Here is a 19,560-nt window from a genome sequence, read left to right as displayed (position 1 = left end):
CAACATTGGCTAAAACACATGTCTTAATTGGAAGATATGCTCAACTAATATTCATTTGAGTGCCATGGGAAAGTTCCTAAGCAATAGTTTATCCTCCCAGGAACTGCCTGACTTGGCCTCAATTCCTTTCCAACAAGCAATGTTTAGTTTGTAATTACTTTTCTCTTCTGGAGTGCTAAATAAAAAGATGGTATGGACAGAAATATTGTTTTTATTTTATTTTTCAGTTATTATTAGTTTCTAAACAACATAAAATATTGCTATATTTATCTTGGAAGACTGTAAGAATCACATGCAGTTTTTCTTCTGGTTCTTTGAAAACTGTTATCCAGGATGCATGAAGTTATTTGGGAAGATCCACTCTTTGACAAAAAGGAGAGTATTCAAATAACAAAAAGCTTTGGAGTGCTGGGAATACCAGACCCTAAAATGCCAGGAGTGCAGTATGCTAACTTTGGGAATGGCAACAGGTTGCATGCAACCTGAAATCATCAGGCATAGAGAAGGCTAGAGTCTTACAGCTATAGCGATTAGCATCAAAATGATCACCATTATCCTTGGCTTCAAAACCTATACTCTTTATGTCAACTATTCTCTACTCTGTTTGTTTGTTTGTTTATTGAGACAGGGTCTCACTCTATCACTAGGCTGGAGTGTAGTGGTGCAATCCCAGCTCACTGCAACCTCGACCTCCTGGGCCCAAGTGATCCTCTTGCCTCAGCCTCTTGAGTATCTGGGACTACAAATGTGTGCCACTATGCCAGGCTAATTCTTTATTTTTATTTTTGTAGAGATGGGGTCCCACTAATCTATTATGCATAGATGTAAAAGACCAGCCTCTAAAGCCACAATTCATTCTTCTTTATATATAGAAATCTGTGGTACCCTCAACCCAAACAAGTACATATTAATACTGGCCAGTGCCAGGATTAAGCTCAGGCTTAGTTTATAGGGAGGGGAAGGAAGGTATGAGAGTAAGGACACAAGACACTTTTGACAATCACATAAAGAGACATAGAGGATGGGCTCAGTGGCTCACACCTGTAATCCGAGCACTTTGGGAGGCCCAGGCAGGAGGATCAGGCCAGGAGTTGGAGACCAGCCTGGGCAATATAGCAAGATCCTGTTTCTATAAAAAATAAAATTAGCCAGGTGTGGTGGCATGTGCCTGCAGTCCTAGTCCCAGCTACTCAGGAGGCTGAGGCAGGAGGATCCCTTGAGCCCAGGAGGTTGAGGCTGCAGTGAGCTATGGTCATGCTACTGCACTCTAGCCTGGGCAACAGAGCAAGACTCTGTCTCAAGAAAAAAACAAAACCAAAACCACAGATAATACAAGGCAGTATAAGGTAGTAACTGCTAACACATACAATATGCTCAGTGTATATATAAGTTTTATTGAGGTATAACTTGAGTATCATAAAATTTACTCATTTTAACTGTAGAGTTTGATAAATTGTAACTTTATATAGCTATGAAAGCATGGCTACAAGCCAGTTTTTATTTTAAATTTGCATGGTACTTAGGTATTTCTTTTTAAAATTCAGTTTTAGAATATTTCCTTGTTCCAGAAGGTTCCCTCTTGCCCATTTGTATGTAATACCTGCTCCCGGCCTTAATCTGGTCCTAGCCCCCACTCTATCTCTATTGTTTTACCTTTTTTAGAAATTATTTTTTATTTTTATAAAAACTCTTTACGATAATATTTTTATAACAAATTTGCAGATAAAGAAAATAAGCCATAAAGAGCCTATGTGACCTGCCCAAGGTCACCGAGCTATAAGTGATGGAGCTAGTATCTATGTCCAAGATGACCTGAGAGCTTTGGCCATTATGCTATGCTGCTGTAATAAGTACTAAGAAAAGTCTGAGGAATTAAGAAATGGGAGAGTTCACATTTGGCTATAGGATTTGGGGAACATTTGACGCAGGAGGTAGGATTCTTTGATAGGAAACAATGACGAGCATGAAATGGGAGACAGAGAGTTACATTAGCAAAAGCATTAAATTGAAAACCTCAAGGCTAAATATTTCATTTAGTCAGGAAATATTTATTGAACATCACTATGTCCTTGTACCCTGCTAATCACTTTAAACGTATTATCTCATTAATCCTTACAACAGTCTTTAAATTATATTAGTGTACTTATTTTATCAGATAAGGAAGTGGAAATTGTAAAAAGATCAAGCAGCATGTCCAATATCACCCAGCTGGTAAGAGCAAAGCTGGATTTTGAATGCAATCAAGGTCTGTTTGGCTCTGTATGGCAAACTTGTAAGCATTATTTTAGAGGGACTCAAAAATAAAACAGTAACAACAATGATAAAAAAAATACCAAACTGGTCTTTGGAGAGATTAATTTTGAGGCAGAATTTAGAATAGAGTGGAATAGACAGAACAAAGGCAGGCAAAGCAGTTCACTACTAATATAATTGTCTGGGTAGAATCCTGGGTGATGTAAGAGGAAATTCAGACAGACAAATAGGAGTAGAAACAACTGAAAGGGATTTGTGAGTGAGGTGAAAGGGAAGAAGAAATGCTTGGTAGTGACAGAATATAAATATATTTTCGGTCACTATCACAGAATACCTGGGGACAATTTAAAGAAGGAATTTTAACAGATGGTCCAGGGATTTTTATAATTGAAGAATGTACTTCAGGAATGTACAAATACCTCATAATTGTAAGGCACAACAATGTATATATGTGTGCTCATTTATTTTTCTGAAGAAACCATATATTTTACCAAATTCTGAAAGGGTATGGGACCCTGAAAAGGATAAGAATGATTGCTGTAAAGCACAGACCAAGTTTAACTGTTCTTTTTCCTTAATTCTCTAAGCTCTATTCCTTATTGCATTTCCAGAAAGCTATACATCAGCTTTTAATGGTATTTGTTCCATTTATAAATTTTATTTAATATTAAGTATACCAACAATTACAGTTATGCATATTCATGGAACTCTATATTCCTGTATATTTAAACACACACACACACACAAACACAGACACATACACACAATAACAACATATGCTTAAAAAAAATAAAAAATGCTGGCAGAGTGCGGTGGCTCAGGCCTGTAATCCCAGCACTTTGGGAGGCCGAGGCGGGTGAACAATGAGGTCAAGTGTTCGAGACCAGCCTGGCCAACATAGTGAAACCCCATCTCTATTAAAAATACAAAAAATCAGCTGGGCCTGGTGGCGGGCGCCTGAAATCCAAGTTACTCAGGAGTCTGAGGCTGAAGAATTGCTTGAACCCAGGAGGCAGAGGTTGCAGTGAGCCGAGATCGTGCCACTGCACTCCAGCCTGGGCAACAGTGCCAGACTCTGACTCAAAAAAAATAAATAAATAAAATAAATAAAATGCTGGTAAGAATATTACTAGGCTAATTGATTTCATACATAAATGTGTATGTTTATATACATGTAATATATGTGAATGCATTTACATAAACATGCACATATATTTTCACATGCACAGATGGAATTGATTATAATGGATCATGTCCTATTTAGATATAACTGGGTATATTTCACAGCAATTTTTTTTTCTTAGAGCTCAATGTTTAAGAAAACTCTGTTTCTGGGCCCTTTGTTTTATTTTATATTTTTTAAACAGCTGAGCCATATTATCTATTCAGTTTAAAGAATAAATTATAAAGACAAAACCAGTGTAACCCATTCCCAGCTCAAGAAAGCAAGCCCTGGCAGCACTACCACCCAGATACAATACCAATATCCATCCCCAGTCACAATTCCTTCTTGTATCCAGGGGCCCCAACTATTCTAATAATTATTTCCTTCTATTCTTTATAGTTCTACCATTTATGTGTTTGGTTAAACATGTCATTTAGTTTTGTTGCTTTTGAACTTTAGAAACATATTATGTATATTATTTTTGAGACTTCTTTTGCTTAAATTGTCTGCAAAATTTACCTATGCTGATAATTTTTATGTACTGCAGTTTCTTTGTTTTCTTTGCTAAGTACTATTCCATTGTATGCATTTATGACTTTTTATCCATTCTGCTATTGAGGGACATTCGGAGTATTTCTGGTTTGGGGCTATTATGAAGAATGCTGCTGTGGCAGATGCTGTCAGTTATCCACCAAAATGTACTCCTTCCTTCCTCCTAGGTACACAGCTAGATTATATTCCCTAATCCTCCTTGTAATTATGTGTGGTAAGGTGGAAAGCCAGTGGACATTATATGTGCCACTTCTGTTCTGTCCTATAACAACTTTTCATGTGTACTCTTCCAATACCTCTCCTTGTCCTTGGTGACTTATTATGGCAGAGTCAACAAACAATTTCCTATAAAGTTGGGCAGATAGCATGAAAGCATGTTGGATTTTGTCAAATGCTTTTTCTGTGTAAACTGAGACGATCATGTGGTTATTCCTTCATTCTATTAATGTGTATTACACTGATTGATTTTTGTATGTTGAACTGCCTTTGTATTCCTGGGCTAAATCTCACTTAGTTATGATGTATAATCCTTTTAATATGCTGTATTCGGCTTGCTAGTATTTTGATAAGTATATTTTCATCCATACTCATAAAGAATACTGGTCTATAGTTTGCTTTTCTTGTGACATCTGTCTCTGGCTTTGATATCAGGGAGGGGTGCAGGGAAGTGCAGGGATGAAAAGGGCAGGGTCTCTGGTGATGGTTCCACCATCGGGCCTGTGCCCACGGACCAAGGTGAGGACAAGCACTCCTGCTTGGCACACAAATGTTGCATTTTCCAAGACCACCCCGGCCTGCCACCCCCACATCCTGTGCCCATAAAAACCCCGAGACCCTAGCGGGAAGGGACAGAAGCTACTGGATATCAAGAGGAACACACCGGCAGAAGAGCACACAAGCAGCTGGACATCGAGAGGAGCAGAAGAACATACCAACAGGCACCAGCAGACACTGGCAGGCCATTGACTGGTGGAACGATGCAGACAGCGAGGGGAATTTGGCCAAAGCGGTTGGAAGAGAGTCCAGCCACTAAGCAGCCCAACTCCAGGGTAAAACTACCTTCCTACTCCATCACCCTTCTGACTCCCCATCCATCTGCTGAGAGCTACTCCCACTATTAAATAAAACCTTGCATTCATTCTCCAAGCCCACGTGTGATCCAGTTTTTCCAGTACACTAAGGCAAGAACCCGGGATACAGAAAGCCCTCTGCCCTTGCAACAGGTAGAGGGTCTAATTGAGCTGGTTAACACAAGCCACCTATAGACGGCAAAACTAAAAGGGCACACGGCAGCTAATGCCCACTGTGGCTTCAGGAGCTGTAAACATCTACCCCTAGACACTGCCGTGTGGTTGGAGCCCCACAACCTGCCCATCTGCATGCTCCCCCTAGAGGTTTGAGCAGCAGGGCACTGAAGAAGCGAGCCACTCCCCCATTACACACCCTTCAAGGGAGATAGGGGAACTTTTCCCATTTCATTAGGATGTATTCTTTCCTCTTACATTTTTTGGAAGAGTCTGAGAAGTATTTGTGTTAATTCTTTAAATGTTTGGTAAAATTCATCAGTGAAGCCATCTGGTCCTGGGCTTGTTTTGTTGGGAGGTTTTGATTACTGATTCAATCTTTTTACTTGTTATATAGGTCTATTCAGATCTTCTATTTATTCTAGATCATCTGACTTTTTGTTGTGTCTATTGTTTGCTTCATTGTTATTTATTTTTTTAAACCCCAGGTGCCAGTGGTGTGTTCATCTGATTTTCAGTGTTTTCAAGGAATGTCCTATATGTAGCCACTCTCTGCCCAGAGAAAGTTTAGTCAAACAAAACAAAGGCAGGCTCCATGTGTCAGCCCTTTAGGGAATCCACAGACAGGTTAAAACAGAGAAACAATCCCTTGAGAACAGGGTCTGCTCTGCTTCCTCAGAGGGCAGATACTAAAACCTGGAACTCAGGCTGCCATCTTTTAGACTGCTGCCACGCTGGGAAGAGGGGAGGGCAGGGGCACCCAATCTTTTGGCTTCCCTAGGACACCTTGGGAGAACTGTCTTGGACTACACATAAAATACACTAATGATAGCTGATGAGCTTAAAAAAAATCGCAAAAAAAAAAAAAAATCTCATAATGTTTTAAGAAATATTATGAAACATTAAGAAAGTTTACAAATTTGTGTTGGGCCGCATTCAACGCTGTCCTGGGCCACATATGGCCCACAGGCTGCGGGCTGGGCAAGCTTGGGGTAGGGCAAGACTAAGTTAACACTGACGTCCTTCTACAATGCTTCAGTAGCCTTTCTCCTGTCTAGGAATTGGTTTTGTTTCTGTAAATCTTTCACTATCCTCCAGAGTTCTGATAAGGTAGCTTCTGACAGTTTTTGCAAGATTTTTCAGTGTTTCTTGGGAGAGATGAGGCCCTGAAGGTACCTACCACACCATTTCCACTGATGTTTCCTGATGCATTTATGACACTAGCATAACTCTGATACCCAAAGCTGACAAGGTCATTACCAAAAATAAAAAATAAAAAAAATAAAATTACCACCCCAATATCTCCCAATCAGTGTAATCATTAAACTGCCTTCTGAGAAGAAAAAACATAACATGATCGTAAGTACAGAAAAAAAGATTTGATGAAATTCAACACCCCTTTATGACAAAGACTTTCAGCAAACTAGGAGGAAACTTTCTCAGCCCGATAAAGAGCATTTTCAAAAAGCCTCCAGCTGCCCTGGCATGGTGGCTACCTGAGGTCAGGATTTTGAGACCAGCCTGGCCAACATGGTGAAACCCTGTTGCTACTAAAAATACAAAAAATTAGCCGGGCATGGTGGTGAGCGCCTGTGGTCCCAGCTACTCGGGAGCCTGAGGCAGGAGAATCCCTTGAACCTGGGAGGTGGAGGTTGTGGTGAGCCGAGATCGTGCCATTGCACTGCACCCTGGGAAACAAGAGCAAAAACTCCATCTAATAAAAAACTAAAAATAAAAACAAATTAGCCAGGCGTGATGGCGCACACCTGTAATCCCAGCTACTCAGGAGGCTGAGGCGGGAGAACTGCTTGAACCCAGGAGGTGGAGGCTGCAGTGAACCGATATAGCACCATTGCACTCCAGTCTGGGCAACAAGGGCAAGACTGCTTCTCAAAAAAATAAACAAACAAATAAATAAATAAATAAATAAAAATAAAAATAACCCTTCAGCTAAAATCATACTTAATGGTGAAAGACTATCTTTTCCCTATAAGGTTGGGAACAAGGCATGGAAGTCTACTTTTCTCATTGTATTCTATATTGTAATAAAACCCCTAGATGGTCTAAGGCACAAAAATTAGAGAGAAAGTGGTTGTTATGGACTTAGTTTTGCCTTCCCTAATTAATCTGAAGTCCTAAAGACCAGGACACCTCAGAATGTGACGATATTTGGAGACAAGACCTTTAAAGAGGTTGTTAAGTTGAATGAGGTCATAGGGATGGGCCTGAGAGTGACTGGTGTCCGTATAAGAAGAGGAAGCATTCCCTGGGATGCACACACAGAAAAGGCCATGCGAGGATGCAGTGAGAAGGCAGCCATCAGCAACCCAAGAGGAAAGGCTTTAGGAGGATTGACTAGAAAAGAGTATGAGGATTTATTGAAAATGGAAATGTACTATATCTTAACTGGGGTAGTGGTTACACGGGTATATATAATTTTCAAAATTTATCACACTATACATTTAAGGCCTCTACAATTTAGTGTATATACATTAAACCTCAGTTAAAATACAAGACAATAGAACCCCCCCATATTTTCTTGACTCCTAAGGCAGCACTGTTTATTTTTATTTTTAAGACAGAATCTTGCTCTGTCACCCAGGCTGGAGTGCAGTGGAGCAATCTCGGCTCACCGAAACCTCTGCCTCCCAGGCTCAAGCAATTCTTCTGCCTCAGCCTCCCAAGTAGCTGGGACTACAGGTACGTGCCACCACACCCGGCTAATTCTTTCTATTTTTAGTAGAGACAGGATTTCACCATGTTGGCCAGGCTGGTCTCGAATTCCTGACCTCAGGTGATCCGCCTGCCTCAGCCTCCCAAAGTGCTGGGCTTACAGGCGTGAGCCACCACACCCAGGCAGTGCTATTTTTAAGAGCCCAATCTACTGATTTCTCTTTGACATTACCAATTGATCACCATAAGAACTTTGAAGAGACAAGCATATATTTTGCTTAAATCACTAAATCACAGCAGGTACTGAGGTGAAAAAGTCTACCTGAGTAGGTCCTTATTTTGAGGAAGCAGGATAAGGGCATTGAAAGAAAAATCAATATATACAATGTTATGTTAATTCATTCAACAAATGTGTAATGAGTACCTACCACACCACACGTTAAGCAATGTTGTAGGAGATGGGGATACAACAGTGAACATATGGAACTTATATTCTGACGGAGAAGATACAAAACATATATAATAAATAAGTAAACCATATAGTGTTTTGAGAAATTTCTTTCCATTTTAGAGAATGGGAAATGTAGACCCTCTGGTTTAGGTGACAATATTTCATATATATTAACATTAACTCTTAATACTAGTCTCTTATATTTGAATTCCTTTTTTTAGTGGACTAGCCAGGAGAATTTATTCTACATATCTGGGTTTATTCATAGCCCTCTACTATGCTTGCATTCTATGTGCTGTTGATAAAGACATCAACTTTTAGCATATCTTCAGCTGAGATTTCTGGGAATCAGAAGTAGTATCTTAAGGTACCCTTATGGATGAACAAATAATAATGCTCATGATGGTAATAATAAAAGAAACATGAGAAGTGCTCCTTAGAGGCAAGATAGAAATGATTTCTGTACTTTGGACACCCCAATTGTTCATTTCTTTAAGCATGTCACCTTCTTTAATCCACCTGGGGTAATGAAGAGTACTCACATCATTTTAAGCACAGGCTCACTTAGAGGAACAACTAGGAGCTTCTGAGATTATTCTTTACTGCAGATGAGTCTAGAATAATCATCTTCCAGTAAAAAAAAATACGTGTTTGGGAGTTACTAGGGGACCTCAACCAGTGGCAGCTGCTATATAAAATCATATAACCTAAGAAAACCCCAAAGACAAAATGAAGGGCACAATCTATACCATCAGGTAAATCCAAATTACCCTAGGTTCAGCCTCTGTCAACATTTTAAGGGAATTTAGAGATTCATGAAGGAGGAACAAAAAGGAGGAAGGGAGCAGCCAAAGTCAGGTTTTACAGCCTGACTTAGGAATGGGCAGTGCCAAGCTCAGAGGTTTAACATTTCAGTTCTGGAAACTGCGCGCTCAGTGGCTTCACAGCCTCTGCTAGCCCATCAACATAACAAGAAAAAAATGCCCTCAGTTTTGAGGGCTCTCATAAAAGGGAATATTGATGATTGCTCAGGAAAGGGAGGTTCTAGGCAAGCTGGTGGAAAATGTTTTGAGGCTACAAGGGAGGAAAAAAGAGGAATGAAAATCAGGTGTTTCCAGATTTATGCCTTTTAAAAGTTCTTACTCAAGTTTAGATTTTCCCAAGTATTATCTCCCTGTTCGACATTGCTCAATAAAAGCAACTAAAACTGATGAACAAGTTTATATATGTTAAGTGTAATTTTGACAATACTGTATATATCTTTACTATCATAAGGTTGTTTCTTGAGACAAGAGTCTGGTCTTTTTTTTTTTTTTTTTTTTTAACATGTTTAGCATCATAAAGCTGGCAGAATGGTGAGGAGGATAGGAGAGGTAAGGGAGTAAGAGACGGGTAATAAAGATTAATGGTCCTGTAGTAAATGTCCTGTGTGGTACTTAATGAGTAAAGGATAACAGCAAAAGAAACAAAAGACATAAGACAGAAGAAAAGTATATTAAAAAATTCAGACACACTAAAGAGGGTAAAGCAATTAAGAAGGTGATAAACCAAGCAGTGTAACTTAGGTGATTAGTGCTAGGTCATCAGCCTTATGATAAACAGGGTTTCCAAGTCTACTGCGCATCCATGGAAAGTTTATATCTCCCATTTGGTTGGGTGCCACAGCAAATGCCAATGCAGTAACTTTGCCCTGTACTATAATCTGCATACACTAGCTGTGCAATGGGCAGAATGGCTCAAAGGGGCAACTTTAGCCTCTTTAATGGTCATGTAGATCATAATTTTGCTAACAGCTCCATATTAGAATAAAAGAAAAGGAAAATACAAGACGGTCTTTTTCATGAGTAGAAAAGAAAGTCAGTAGTTCCTGTGAATGCCTTAAAATAAAAACTCTTAAAAAGATGAAAAAGTTTCTATTCTTTTTTGTTTATTGCAACACTACAACCTTCCCCCACCCCCACAAAAAAAGGGAAAAAAAACCTAATGGAAGAAAAAATAAAACCATGAGTGAAAACTATTCCTGAAAACTTTGCAGAATTGTAACAGCTTTCTCTTGGTTAAATTGATTGGTATAGCAACATTATAAAATGACTATTAGGATTCATTGTGCACAACAGAAAGTGCTGAAATGTCAGCAGACTATACAGCAAAAAGTAATGGGTTCTGAACCCCTGTTAGTCAAAAAGGATTTTGTTTCAAATTAGAAATTGATTTTTTTTGGACACAAGCCCTTTTCAGGCTTCTGGCTTCTGTAGCTAGGCCGAGGACAGATTAACCTCCACCACAGCAAGGGCTGGCCTGATGATATCTTTCTCAAAGTGCCTTTTCAATTGCTGCTTTCTACTGTTGCTGTGGTCTTAACCAATAACACAAGTTATTTGTTCTTTTGCTATTACACTATATTTTTCTCATTTTGCCATTTTATCTTAGTGCTGCCACACAACACAAATTTGAAGACAAGTTAACTGAAGACTATGTTAAGCCTTGCAGTGTAACCACCACACCAGTTGTGACTATTTCTTCACTCTCCAAACTGCAATAACTAAGAACAGAGGAAGCCGAGGTAAGAGTTTTCCGTTTCTGAAGGACTGCTAACAGAGAAAGTAAAGATTCTACCTCATAAAGTTTCTTCAATTTAATTTTTATTTTTGGAAGCAATGTCTAAAAAGAAGCTTCTAAGTTGTTCTAAAGCAATGGAAGTCTACAAAACCTTTCTTTGCCTTATGTCTAACAAAATGTACTTTTGCTTTTATTTCAAATTGTGGATAGTCCTCCCTCCCAAAATTTGAACTAATTATCATTTCTCAATTATGTGGAAGAGGATTAAACAATTTCTAGATTAATCATAATCAAACCCAAAAAGCATGACAGAGCTAGTAGCAGATGAAGAGAGGCAGGGAGATATACACCTCCAAGATCTCACAAAGCACTGCCCAATTTTCAAATAAATAAATGTGAGAGTGGCTACAGAGATTATGAAAAGTAGGTTGCATGACACCAGAGGTAGAAAGGTGCTGGCCCAGTAGGAAAACAGGTAAATAAGAAGGAAATCAGGGTTAATGGTTTTGAGAAGGGAAAAAAGACACTAGGAAAGAGGTGTGAGCAGGAGAGGGCTCAGAGGTCTTTTTGGCCCTTTGTTTCCTGTACATCTTATCTGTACAATAAAGCTCAGACTTGCTCCATTCTTTTCCAAAGTCGTTCCTTTAAGGATGCCAGGAAAGATTAAGCCAAAAGCCTCTCCAGGAACAACTGGGAAACAAATAAATTTGCTTCACTCAACATTTAACATAGTTACTTATAATTGATTTCTTTAAAATCTACCACATATAACAGGAAGTATTATGGACACGTAAAAGACTGCTAGGCAAAAAATGCTTTAGACTTGTGAGATTTTGCTTTAGTCACAATATGGGGAATTGTCCATGACCTCTCTTCCACCCTCCCCATGTTTCCAGTCAATTGAGGATTAACTGTAGTTGTTAGGGTTTATTTTTCCAGGAGAGATTTATGTTCAATATCTTACCCTCTTTACTCACTTGGAACATTATTTTAGTCTATGACCACACTTACTGCTGACTAATTCTTAACAGTTATTGCTTGCAAAAAGAGGGACAAGTTGGATACAGTTTTTCATTCCAGTATTCTAAGAAAAATGCAGACACAATTCACTAATCTAGTAAATGTGTTACCTGTAGCCTTGCAGGCACACTTCAGTGTGTAAACATTTAACTTTTGCTCAGCATTGTAGGAAATCATCTGAAATTCATTGGCTAGCAACTACCTTCCCCTACCAGTTTCTCATTTTGCCACTACAGTTGTTAAACTTACCTCTTTGGGGTTTATATGTATCTTTCTTTTGACATGACCACTGGGCATCATCTTTCATATGCGAATGAAACCCAACTGTCTTCTTCTCCTTCCTACTCTCTCCACTGTTTGGGGAGTCTTGGTGCTTTTTAATAGATGATGATGTTCCAAGCAGCCAGCCATCACAGTTTGACTTTAATAAACTGAAAGAACAACGATGAATGAACTGTTGAAGGCACAGAAGGGAACACAGAGCATATAGATATTTAAATTCAGTATGGGTTGAAATGCAATTCATTAAGAACTCTCTTTATCTTACCTTTTATTGAGGTGTAATTAAAATAATTTACTCAATGTCTATTTTGTGTCCTGTCACAACAATTTTGGAGAAGAAATGGCCTTTATTCTCAAAAAGCTTACACTGGGAGTTGGAGAAATAAGATTCAAACTGATGAAACAGCTAATAAAGTCACAGAGTATGACTAAGAACCAGGCTATCTATAGAAATAAAAAGTATGCTAAAACAGGACTTGCATATCTAAGATGTTTTCCAAGTACTAAAAATGAACACTAGGGATTAAAATACCACCAATGTGCCTCACACAAACGCGTTTGTGTTTCTAATTTTCAATTGTTATTAGTATTTATTATGTACCCAGAGTATGTAAGGAGTAGTGTAACAGTGCACGTAGAAGAACTAGACTCCATACTTACATAGTTTCATCAAAAGGTCAACAAGACAAATATAGAATAAAAGGCATTTTAATGAAAATGAACACATGTGCATATTTTCTTCTCTAATAAACCGTGTTCCCACCATTAGCACATTTCCTCTTATATTATTTTCTTATTTTAGGGAGAAATATTCTAATGATGTGTTATCTCTCACTATTCCACTGTTCCCCCTTCATGTTTGTTCACAACAAACTAATGACACTTTGGTTTTGTCTTCCCCATGCCCATAAACAATGTGAAAATTAAAGAAAAAGACATGGAAATGCATAGAGGCAGCTACTCAAAAAACAAGATTCTAAAATTAAAATGTTTAAACTCCCCAGAAGCAGAGGGAATCTCTAGAAAAGAATAAGCTGAATGGAGTGTTGTCAGGTCTATCACTTATTCCAGGTGGCCTTTGACCAGGATTCAAATCACATAATCTTCTATAAATGTCTCTGGTTTATATCGATCAGAATTTTTAGCAGTGTTTGCTCATATCATAATTTATTAACAAAAACCAAGAAAGTAAATGGCTTTATGTTCAGAATTATATAAAGAAAATAAAATCATTAGTTATATGGCTTTATAAAGTAGGCACAAGAAAATGTATAAAAGTGATACTCTCCTTTTCTTTTTTTTAATCAGAACACAGGGACCATTTTCCTCTGCAGACCAACCAGAAGATGTATAACTTAGGGTCACACAAATTGCACTCATGGAACAGGAAAATACGGAAAATAAAAGTACCTTATTGTGAATGTTATATAAATTTACATCAACCCAGAGGCCCCAAACCCAGGCAAATCCAATGACTACATCTCTGCTTGTTCTGTAGAAAAATGAATGTGACCCCAACCATTGGCTTCCCCAAATTTGATTCATTCTCAGCTCAGCCAAACTCCCAATACTGACTGCCTTCTGCTTCTTTACAGCATTTTCACAGAAGCTTTTCTGTACCTTTATTCAAAATTCCATCTTGGTAATCCTCCATTACAACTGGAAACTTGGCTTCTAATTTCCCTAAAATAAAGATGAGTATATGAAAAATTTCTTCCTTCATTTGTATTTATTTCCATATTCACCCATCTACTATTCCTCTCTTAATGTCTCAAAAAATTTTACCTTTTATTTGCACTCTTGATACCATCTTGACCCATCCCCTCTGTGACTATGGCCTGTCAATCATCTCTTTTTCTTATAACTCACAAACTCCTCCTCTAACTGGATTTTTTCCTAGGGCTACAAACAAGAGCAGATCCTCCATTAATACCCAGTGTCAGTGAGCGTGTGGAGACAAGAGCACTTTAATACCTATTGCAGGAACCACAAATGGGTATCACCTTTTTGTGAGTGACTTGTCAACACAAAATGAAAATGCATCCCTCTTTCAACAGTTCTACTTTTATCCCACACTTGAGGCCAGAAATTTGAGATCGGACTGGGCATCACAGCAAGACCCCATCACTAAAGAAAAAGAATTGTTTTAAATTAGCCAGGCATGGTGGCATGTGCCTATAGTTCCAGCTACTTGGGAAGCTGAGGCAGCAGGATAGCTTGAGCCCAGGAGTTTCAGCTTATAGTGAGATATGACCATGCCACTGCACTCCAGCCCGGGAGACAGTGAGACTGTTTCCAGAAAAAAAAATGAAAGAAAGAAAGAAAAAAAGAGGAATTTCTCCTGCAGAATTACATGAACAACAGCCTGAGAATATTTGTTTAAGGATAATCACTGGAGAATTAGTTGTAATAGTGAAAAACTGAAAGTAAATATCATTCTATAAGAGAATGAATAAATAAATTATGGTACATATTAATTATAAAGAACACTATTCAGCCATTAAAAAGAATGAGGTAATTCTTTGTTTTTTTTTGGAGAGGAGTCTCACTCTGTTGCCCAGGCTGGAGTGCAGTGGCATGATCTTCGCTTACCACAACCTCCACCTCCCAGGTCAAGTCATTCTCCTGCCTCAGCCTCCCGAGTGCTGGGACTACAGGCACACACCACCATGTCCGGCTAATTTTTGTATTTTTAGTAGAGATGGGGTTTCACTATGTTGGCCAGGCTGGTCTTGAACTCCTGACCTCGTGATCTGCCCACTCGGCCTCCCAAAGTGCTGGGATTACAGGTGTGAGCCACCCGCTTGCCTAGAATGAGGTAATTCTTTACACTGATGAGAAGAAACTTCATGCATGCTATTAAAATAAAAGCAATTTGCAATTATAGAGTATATAATGTGGTCTCATTTTTACAAAAATAAAAATATACAAAAATATTTTTAAAGTTCTGGATGGATAAATGTCAAACTAGAAGGGAGTAGAAGAAATAGAGGGAAGAGTTTTATATTTTAATTTATATACCTCTGAATGTTTTAATTTCTTTCAATAGGCATGCATTTTATAATTTAAAAACAAAAAACTCTCACCATGTCCCTTCCATTACCATCTCCTCTCTCCTTGTCTGCTGAATGTCTAGAAAACAATAATTTATTCTAACAGACATACCGACTAGAACTTGTTTTTAAAGAACAAATCAAAAGGCGTTTCTTCTTTGAACAGTCTTGCTTGTTACTAGATCACCCTACAGAAATCCAAGAAATTCAAGAAAACATTTTTTCTTGTAATGTTTTCTCCCTTGGTCTTCATAATACATTATCCTGATTGGTTTTCTGGTTTTAGGAGACTCTTCCTTCCCCTTAGATGCAGACATTCCAAAAGTCTATCCCTGTCCTCTTCCCTCTTAGTACTTTCTTGGTGATCCTTGCCACACCTCTATATCTGCAAGTACGATTTCTAAATAGATTCTTCTGGTTCATAGTGCTTGCCAAAACTGCTGACCTGATCAAGTATCTGATGAAAAGCTGTAAAGCGATGTCTATTCCTGCCTCCCAAACCAACTCTTGCTAAAGCAATCTGGTATCTTTATCTTGAAACTGCTTCCTCCTTCTGTTTCCATTCTCACTTAATGATATCACCATCCTCCCAGTCACTCGTAAGAAATCTCAGTTGTCTCAACTTCTGCTTTCTTTATTCCTTTTTAATAAATTTCCTAATCAATCATTCACTTATATATTCATCAGATATTGACCGAAGAACACACTTTATGGGCCTGATATGTACTGTGGGACTGGGCTGGGCAAAATGGAAAACAAACATTTACAGAGGACTTATTTTATGCTAGGTGCTGGATATACAAACATGAGAAAGCCCTCGTTCCTGTTCTTTTTTTTTTTTTTTTTTGAGACGGAGTTTCACTCTTGTCACCTAGGCTGGAGTGCAATGGCACAATCTCGGCTCACCACAACCTCTGTCTCCCGGGTTCAAGCGATTCTCCTGCCTCAGCCTCCCGAGTAGCTGGGATTACAGGCATGCAATCCCATGCCTGTAACTTTGTTATATGCCCGGCTAACTTTGTATTTTTTAGTAGAGACGGGGTTTCTCCATGTTGGTGAGGCTGGTCTCGAACCCCTGACCTCAGGTGATCTGCCCGCCTTGGTCTCCCAAAGTGCTGGGATTACAGGTGTGAGCCACCGCGCCCGGCCCAGCCCTGGTTCCTATTCTTAAAGAGATTTTAGTGGGGGAGACAGACGTGGAAACAAAATTTTTAATACCATATGCCAAATGCAGTAATTCAGGAATATACTGGATGTTATGAGAGTGCAAGGGCAAGGCACCTAACTTTATTTGCATAACAGAAGGGAGATTCCTGAAATACTCAAACTTAACCTTGGAAGATAAGGAAAAATGTAAGAATGTTCTAGGTAAAATAAAACAGTATTAGCAAATATACCAACAAATGAAACTTCAGCTCATATTTTGGGAAAGTTAAATAGCTAGGTATTGTTACAGCATTAAATTTTGGGTGTGTGGTAAGGAGGAACGGAGATGAAGCAGGTGAGACAGGGCAGGTCAGATCATGAAAGGTTGCGTTTTCCATACTGAGGGGCTTGAACTCTTATCTTGTGGCCAAGGTGGAGTCACTGAAAGGCTCTCAGGAGAAAAATGACATGATCCAACCTGAATGTATAAAAAATTACTCTGGCACCATTTAGAGAATGGGCTGCAGGAAACTGGATGAGTTGGAAGGCTGCTGAAACAGCTCTGGTGAGAGATGAAGGTTTGCAATAGAGAAGTGGTACTAGGAATGGAAAGACACAGTTTAAGAAATATTTAGGATTTAAAAACGGCAGAACTTGATGTAAAAGAGAGGGAGAGAAAAGTCAAGAATGACTGCTAGAATTTTGGGTTGATAAGCAATACAGAGGAGGATTGGGGAAGGGTGGGAAAAATTAACTGCAGCTTGAGGTGCTTATGGAACATCTGAGAAGATATTTCAAGAAAGTAATTTGATCAGTAACTCCATGGCTTTTTGCTATTGGCTAAGTGAGTTTAGAGGTGGTAGGGTTCAGGGAGGCAGAGTTGACAAAGAATATGCTTCAATTTCAATTTCCTTGGTGTAGGAGGAGATACAGTCATTCTTGTGAGTGAGTAAAGCAGGTATTGAGAAGAGAGGTGAAGGTTTGGAGTATGTATTGAGGGAATTTGAAATAGAAATGAAAAGAAAAAGATTTTCCTGAAATGTTGAGGCCCCAACAGAAATAGAAATCATCCATTTGTAGCAGGGCTCAGGTGCAGAGATTAAAAAGCAGAGAAAGCGGCGTGAGAGCTCGATCTAGGGTTAGGATTTTTACTGGGACAATGCAGCAGACTGGGGGTCAAGGGAAATAAATATATTAATGTAGTTTAGGTCAACCATTCGGTCCAGGGAGAAAGTGAGGCAACAGGGACTGAAAAGACTGGCAGAAAAACGAGGGGAAATAAATAATTTAGATATCCCTTTAAGGTAAAGTGAAAATAAAACAGCAACAACACCACAAATATAAAAACCCTTGGTATGGTGTATGTGATAAACATGAGAACATAAGCTGTAAAGGAAGAGGCTGGGATGGCAGAGTCAATGATTTTTCTGATGAAACCATAGTGGGTGATAGCAAGCTCTGGGTGTGGCCATGGATGATGCTGGAGTGAATTGAGGAATGCAGAAATTCTTTAGCTATGGCAATGGATACATCAACCATATGGATAATGGGATCTCACAGAATGATGGTAGGAGTTATGGGGGAGAAAGTGACTTTAAGTGGGACGTCAAGGTCTAGTGAGATAATGATGGAAAACAAAGGATGGAAAAGGATGGACTGCTGCAGTAAAACTAGACATATATTTAGATTCACATAAATAAAGAGATATGCAAGAAAAATGCTGGCACTCCTCTCTCTGTTGTTTATCAAATGTGACAGAAAGAATGGCCTCTATTAGAAGTGGTGCTCTCAGAAAAGATGCTGATTTTAGGCAGTGATTCACAGCTTGGCAATATATTTAAATAATCTGGGGAATTTTTAATAAGAGTGATGGACTGAGTCCCACCCACTTGTCGAAATTGAATTAATCAGTCTAGGGTGGGACCTGGATGTTATTTGCTTCCCTCTCTCACTCTCCTTTCCTTTTAAAAAAGCTCTATAGGTGATTCTAATGTCCAGATAGGATTGAAAATTACTGAGTTATTGTGAAGAGTGGGAGAAAACATTCTTTTAGAAAAAGGCAGGATGAAAAGAGTGCATTTCCTATGAAACCACGGATTCTCTAAGGCACCTGTAGGAAATCCTACAGCAGGAGGGAAAGGAGTGTTAGTGATGTGAAGAAAACTAGGGGAGGAAAGGTAGACATTTAAGGGAATGAGAGTATAATAGAAAAAACAGCACATGAAATACTCAAATTTTGGCATGAGTCTTATTATTATTATTTTTTTTAAAGAAAAAGAACAAGTCCTTGATTTAGAAGACCATAAAATCTAGGCTGGAGAAACAGATAGATACCTCTTAATTCCTCCGTTCATTTCCAATGGCCTGATTCAGGTGCTGGCCATATCATACCTAAACAATTGCTATATTGTCCAGTTTCTGAATCAGTCCTGGAATCAGCCATTTTCTTTGAAAAGGTCTGGTACCTTGTATTGGGGGGGGCGGGGAAGCTATTGGATTGCCACAGCTCCCAAGTCCCTGCTGTGAACATGGAAAGAGAATATATGTATGTGCCTGTATAGTCATTTCTATATATAGGTATATATATAGAGAAAAACATGCGTTTATACAGAGTTTATACTAATATCTTCAAAATTCCAGCTCTAAACCAACAGGGTTCATTTTAGCTTCTTCTCTTTCCATAGATACATCCTTTCTCCAACAATGAAAAAAACTGGCTGCCATTTTCCATAATATAACTGAAGTGGCATCATTCATCTGGGGTAATATCCAAGGTTTGTTGCCCCAAGCCAAGGAAATCAATGACGCAGACATACAAGGAGTGAGTTTAACAGTGGGGGTTTAATAGGTGAGAGAAAGAGAAAAGCTCTCTCTCCTGCAGAGAGACAGGGGCTCCTGAGTGGGTCTTCTGGTTCCGTGGTTAAATGCATAGGATTTTATAGACAAGCTTGAGGAGGCAGTGTCTGACTTACATAGGGCCCAAAAGATTGGTCGGACCAAGTGTGCCATTTTCACAGTGCATGAAGAAGGTGGCTGCCCCACCCTAATTTTTTATTATGCAGATGGGTTCTCTACCTTGCCAGCACCATGTTGCCTTTTCCTTTACTGTACATGTGGTTGACAAAGAAAAGGAAAGATGGAGCCTCCATGTTGAACATGCCT

The 19,560-nt window shown here is 38.9% G+C and overlaps 1 protein-coding gene across 11 annotated transcripts in view; it reads right to left on the bottom strand.

Moving 5' to 3' along the window:
* KIAA1328 (KIAA1328 ortholog) overlaps positions 1-19,560 on the bottom strand; it is a 387,444-nt gene that overhangs the window by 52,423 nt on the left and 315,461 nt on the right. For all 11 annotated transcript variants that reach the window (NM_001374109.1, XM_054537561.2, XM_054537562.2 and 8 more), the window contains 1 exon segment: positions 12,167-12,348. In NM_001374109.1, coding sequence (NP_001361038.1) covers positions 12,167-12,348 — 182 coding nt within the window.

Source organism: Pongo abelii, chromosome 17, assembly GCF_028885655.2.
Source record: "Pongo abelii isolate AG06213 chromosome 17, NHGRI_mPonAbe1-v2.0_pri, whole genome shotgun sequence".
Taxonomy (NCBI): Eukaryota; Metazoa; Chordata; class Mammalia; order Primates; family Hominidae; genus Pongo; species Pongo abelii.
The sequence above is the reverse complement of the archived record's forward strand: the minus strand, read 5'-3'. Positions and strand labels throughout refer to the sequence as shown.